The sequence below is a fragment of the Musca autumnalis genome, unplaced genomic scaffold, assembly GCF_047663935.1.
Source record: "Musca autumnalis isolate F117 unplaced genomic scaffold, ASM4766393v1 scaffold_2, whole genome shotgun sequence".
NCBI lineage: Eukaryota > Metazoa > Arthropoda > Insecta > Diptera > Muscidae > Musca > Musca autumnalis.
The window spans coordinates 8,458,893-8,465,124 of NW_027411755.1; the positions used below are offsets into that span (position 1 = coordinate 8,458,893).

Genomic DNA, 6,232 nt, shown 5'->3' on the forward strand with positions numbered 1-6,232 from the left:
TTTGTGAAGTGTTATATTCGCCATCTTCACATCAAAAACTACCATGCTGGTCCAAAGGCTTTGATGTCACTGACCCGAATGCGCTTTTGGATTATAAACTTGCGAAGTCTTTGCCGAAATATTGTCAACTCTTGCCCTCATTGCATTCGATATCGTCCGAAATTACTTCAGCAAATGATGTCCAATTTGCCAGCAGATCGGCTGAACCCATCAAGAGTTTTTGCAAGATGTGCTGTTGATTTTTATCTTCGCATTAGAGGAAAAATTCCCTACAAAACCTACATAGCCGTCTTTGTCTGTCTAGCAACGAAAGCAGTCCACATTGAAGCCGTTTCCGACTTGTCTACAGATGCCTTCATCGCCGCACTGAAACGGATGATAGGTCGAAGAGGTCTTCCCACAGACATATTCTGCGATAATGGCACCAATTTTGTGGTGCAAACTCAAAACTAAAGGAATTGAAAGCATTCCTCTTTGATGACAAAACTCAAACCACTATAATTAATTTTTGTTCCAATGAATTTATTAATTATCACTTTATTCCCCCTAGGGCACCCCACTTTGGTGGCCTATGGGAAGCGGCCGTTAAATCAGCCATCAGTAATAATTAATAATAATACAATTTAAATTAAAATCGAGAATAAAACAAAAACAACTGAATTTAAAAGAATAAAAGTGTTGACACGCTGACCCAACATACCGGCCCCATTGAAAGGGCTCTTTCAATTAAAAATTAAAGCGAGTTTGTGGAGGGGTCGGCGTATGATTCCTCTGGTAGTCTTCACGTCGGCAACTCTGATGCGACCATCTCGACCTGGGATAATGTTCGTTAATCTGCCCATAAGCCATTTTTGAGGGGGAATGTTGTCTTCATGGACCAGTACCATGGAGCCAACCCCGATATTTGAGTTAGAGGCAGTCCACTTGTTTCTAACTTGGAGCTCGTTGATATATTCATGATGCCATTTCTTCCAGAATCGTTGTTTAATGGCAGTTATCTGGGCCCAATGTTCCAGATTGTTGATGTTGGTTGTGTTGACTTCTCGTTCTGGGAGAGAACGTAACGCACTGCCAGTGATGAAATGACCAGGGGTGAGTGCTTCCAAATCACTAGGGTCAGAGGACATCGGAGAGATGGGCCGAGAATTTAAAATTGCTTCGATTTCCACCAGGGCTGTGACGAGCTCTTCAAAGGTTAAACGGGTGTTTGCGAGGGTGCGATTCAAATGACCTTTGGCTGATTTAACGGCCGCTTCCCATAGGCCACCAAAGTGGGGTGCCCTAGGGGGAATAAAGTGATAATTAATAAATTCATTGGAACAAAAATTAATTATCGTGGTTTGAGTTTTGTCATCAAAGAGGAATGCTTTCAATTCCTTTAGTTTTGAGTTTGCACCCACAAAATTGGTGCCATTATCGCAGAATATGTCTGTGGGAAGACCTCTTCGACCTATCATCCGTTTCAGTGCGGCGATGAAGGCATCTGTAGACAAGTCGGAAACGGCTTCAATGTGGACTGCTTTCGTTGCGAGACAGACAAAGACGGCTATGTAGGTTTTGTAGGGAATTTTTCCTCTTATGCGAAGATATGTGTTTACCGGGCCACAAAAATCAACAGCACATCTTGCAAAAACTCTTGATGGGTTCAGCCGATCTGCTGGCAAATTGGACATCATTTGCTGAAGTAACTTCGGACGATATCGAATGCAATGAGGGCAAGAGTTGACAATATTTCGGCAAAGACTTCGCAAGTTTATAATCCAAAAGCGCATTCGGGTCAGTGACATCAAAGCCTTTGGACCAGCATGGTAGTTTTTGATGTGAAGATGGTGAATATAACACTTCACAAAGTTGTTGTCTTTCGGCAGTATTATCGGGTGTTTCTGAGCCTCAGGAATGTCGGCCAATTCAAGACGGCCTCCAACTTTTAGAATTTCTAAGCCGTTTGAAGAATCCAGAAATGGATTGAGACACTTTAAAGGGCCTTGAGGATCTTTCTTCTTGGCAGTTCGAGCAATGTCATCTTTGAAGTGTTGTTGTTGGATGTGCCAAACGATTGCCAGTATAGCGTTTTCCAATTCCTGAGGCTGTAAAGAGTCAGAAACAAATTGTTTAGTTTTAGATGAAGATAATACTTGCCAAAACCGGAAGATCCATGCTACAACTCGAACCATCTTCAGATATGAACTGCAATTGTTGATGAAATCAGTGATATTGTTGAGTTGCACTTGGAGATGAAGTGTTGTTTTTCGTTTCTCCTTTTCCACTACGTCTTGGTCGATTTCATCGCATCTGTTTTGAGGCCAGTTTTCGGAATTTTTGTAGAGGAAATCAGGACCAGTGAACCAAATTGAAGACTTCAACTCCTCTGTAGTGGATCCTCTGGAGACAATATCCGCAGGATTCAAACTTGATGGAACATGACGCCAATTACAACCATTTGTGAGATCTTGTATTTCAGAAACTCTGTTGCCAACAAACACAGACAGAGTTGACGAATGTTGTTTGAGCCAGTGAAGAACAATTTGTGAGTCAGTCCATAAAAAAACAAAATGCCTTGGGATATTGAGAATTTTTTGTATTTTTGAGTACAATTTTGCGAGAAGTTGAGCTCCACAAAGTTCTAAATTTGGTAGCGACTTCCTTTTTGTCGGAGCTACTCTGGATTTTGCGGTGTATAGCTTCGAGTAAATTTGGCCTGAGCTAGATTTGACCCTTATGTAGAGACAACAACCATAGGCACGAATTGAAGAGTCACAGAAGCCATGTAATTGAATGGATTCTGGACTAGGCGATAAACAGTAGCGGGGAATATGTAGTGACGATAAAGATTGAAGATCGTTGACGAATTGTAGCCAGGCTGTGTGTACATCTTGCGGGACAGATTCATCCCAGCCAATCTTGAGTATCCATAGTTCTTGAAGAATGATTTTGGCCTTTATCATAAGCGGTGCCACAAGTCCAAGTGGATCGAAAAGCGAGGACGAAAGTGAAAGAATTGAGCGTTTAGAAACTATATTTCCAATTTTGAATTTCGACGAAAACGAGAATAAGAATTCATCTTTTTGTTGATCCCATGAAATACCGAGAGCGTTTGTGATCGATGAATCATCAAGATTTAAATCTTTAATGGTTTTGTCATGACGAAAGTTTTCATGATTGGAGTGCCATTTGTCCAGTTCAAGACATCCATTTTTCAATATCTCTGTCACCTGATATTTAAGCTCAGCCAAATCTTCCCTTGACTCAGCACCACAGAGGAAATCGTCGACATAGAACGATGTTTTGATAGCCCTTGCACCCAGCTCGAAATTCTCGGTATATTCATCAGCGAGATAATGCAAAGAACGTACGGCGAGAAATGGCGCAGCAGATGTCCCATAGGTAACAGTATTTAATTGGTAGGTTCGAATTGGTTCTTGCTCAGAATATCTCCACAAAATATATTGGTACTTACGGTCATGTTGGTCAACCAGAACTTGCCTATACATCTTGACGATATCTGCTGTTATGGCGAAACGATAAAGGCGGAAACGTAGAAGCAGCAAATACAGTTCATCTTGAATTGTAGGGCCAACCATCAAGATATCGTTTAGCGACGTCTGCGAGGAAGTAGGGCAAGAGGCGTCAAAAACAACACGAAGTTTCGTAGAGGTGCTATTCGGCTTGAATACACAGTGATGTGGAATGTAATAGTGTGGTTCTTCTAAAATAGGCTTTTTCACCAGGCTCATGTGGCCAGACTCTTCATATTCTTTCATAAACGCAACATATTGTGATTTTAGTTCTGAATCTCGTGCCAGTCGTCTTTCTTGAGCAGCAAATCGTTGCAACGCAGTATTGCGTGAGAGACCTAGGAAGTCAGAAGATTGTTTAAAGGGTAGTTTTACAACAATCCTACCTGAAGATTCTCGACACACTGTATTTCGGAAGAATCTTTCACATTCCATTTGCTCTGGTGTAGATTGAGTTGAAGCAGCATCAATTTCCTCAATTTTCCATAGACGTTCTAAATTCATGTTGATTTTGTCCTCGGTTGAAAGCAAATACGAAGACCCAACGTTGTTTTCTCTTGAAGAATTGTATTTTCCAGTGACAATCCAACCAAACAACGTTTTTTGTAGTTTTGGGAGATTTGGACCAAGCTTGATTTGACCAACAGACAAGATATCGAAGAATGTTTCAGTACCAATGAGCAAGTCGATTTTCTTTGATTTGAAGAAGTTGTCGTCAGCAAGTTGTGTGTTCGGAGGAAGATTCCACGAAGAAACGTCCAATTCCGAGTCAGGTTGATAGGAAATATGCGGCGTGATACAAAACGAAAGTGGAACTTCGAAGTCCGTAATGCGGGATTTTATGTTGGTGAAGCAATTATGCTTTACTTTCGTACATGAACTTCCAATGCTGGACACTTCGACTGATTTTTTCACTCGTTTTAGGTTTAAACGCTGAGCAAACTCATCGGTGACGAAGTTTAATTGTGAACAAGAATCCAATAGAGCTCTTCCTAACTTGTAAGAGCCAGAATTATCACGAACTAAAACCATAGCGGTGGCGAGAAGAACATGAGGTGACGAACTTTCCATATGGGCGTGAACAGAGGCAGACGTATCAGTTGTAGCTGCTCTAGATGTCGATGGAGTTGGTTCAGGAGATGATGGACCTTGATTCGATTGAGAACGATGGAGCATTGTGTGATGTGAGCGAGAACAGTGTTTACATTTAAACGACGAGGGACAGCTGGTGACTTGATGACCTTTTGCGAGACAATTGATGCAAAGACCAAGTTTCTTTACGTTTTCGAAGCGAATTGGTACATCTAAGTCCTTAAAGCGTTGACATTGTGCGATATAATGATCAGATTTGGAACAAAAGACACAAACACGTTTGGAGCACGAGAACGTATAGCCATGTTTGGATAATTTTTGGTTAGATTTACCAGAATTATGATCTGGTCGACGAGAGCTAGTGTTTGAGTCCAATGATTCCAAATACTGGCATCTTCTTTCGAGAATATTAGAGCAATCCTCCCATGTTGGAAGCTTGCTGAAGTCTAATGAGTCCTTCCATTTTCTTTTTGTGTCACCATCAACTTTCCCCATCAGGATATGGATCAGCATTGCGTTTACAATATCAGTGGGTGAGCCAAGAGACTGAAGTGAACTGTAGAGAGCTGAAACATTATCCACAAGGCTTCTTAGTTGACCAGAGCTAGGCTTAGAAACATCAGGCAGATCGAAGAGAGTGGAAATATTTTCCATAAATATGAGGGTGCTATTGTCATAGCGTGCCTTCAGCCTTTCTAAAGCCTTGGGATAATTTTCGTTGGTCACTTGAAATGCCTTTACAGTTTCTAGGGCGTGGCCATGGAGACAGTTCAGCAAATGGTTGAATTTCTCAATATTCGAAAGTCCATGTTCACGATCGATGATTTGTTTGAACGAATTTATAAAGTTTTTGTACTCGCTGTACTTGCCATTGAAGCTAGGCAGCTTAAGTCGAGGCAACTTGTTTGAGGGGACAGGGATAGCAAACGAAGATTCAGAAAATGTTGTGTTATGTCCGTCCTCAGCCAGTTGTTGTTGTATTTGCGAGTTGATGTAACAATACAAATCCTCGATGTCAGCACGGCCATTGTCATCTGGGTCAAGATTTTCTATTTTGTTTTGGACCGACAAAATTTGTTTAAAGTATGAATCCAAGATACCAAGGCGACATTTTAATTCGGCGGCAGAAAGTGATTTTCCTTCACTTTTTGCGTTGGCGTCGATCACTGTTTTTATGCGCGAAATGTTCTTTTTAGTAATGGCGCGTTGTTGCTTTAAATCGTCCAAGCTCATGATTTTGCAAAATGTCGAAAATGTTTCGAGAGAACTGCACAATTTATTAGGTTATCTAACCTTACAAAATAATATATTTTGTCAATTTGTTTAATATCGACAAAACGACAATATGTGGTTTTTACTTTTGTTTATAGTGGCACAAATTATTTGTTTTGGTTTTACGCGATTTGAACCTTCGATTGAGACAGATTCTTTGCATACAGTTGCACAACACGAAAATTGTGTTTTTGTGTGGATTTCACAAAATGACTATATCAACAACGTTTATAATTGTTTGAATTAGAGCCAGTGCAATTTTTTTTTTTGGAAATATATTTTTTTATATATATAGTCGTATATGTATGGCTTAGGCCAGTACAGTATGTTAAACCAATAGTTTTATTATTTTA

The 6,232-nt window shown here is 40.5% G+C and overlaps 1 protein-coding gene across 1 annotated transcript; it reads right to left on the minus strand.

The window, feature by feature from the left end:
- Positions 1-722: 722 nt before the first annotated feature.
- Positions 723-4,691, minus strand: LOC141395378 (uncharacterized). The gene is made up of 4 exons (XM_073971085.1): positions 3,902-4,691; positions 2,715-3,853; positions 1,843-2,087; positions 723-1,281 (listed from the first exon to the last, which is right to left on the minus strand). The coding sequence occupies exons 1-4, from the start codon at positions 4,689-4,691 to the stop codon at positions 723-725; spliced, it is 2,733 nt and encodes a 910-aa protein (XP_073827186.1).
- Between the last annotated feature and the right edge of the window lie 1,541 nt (positions 4,692-6,232).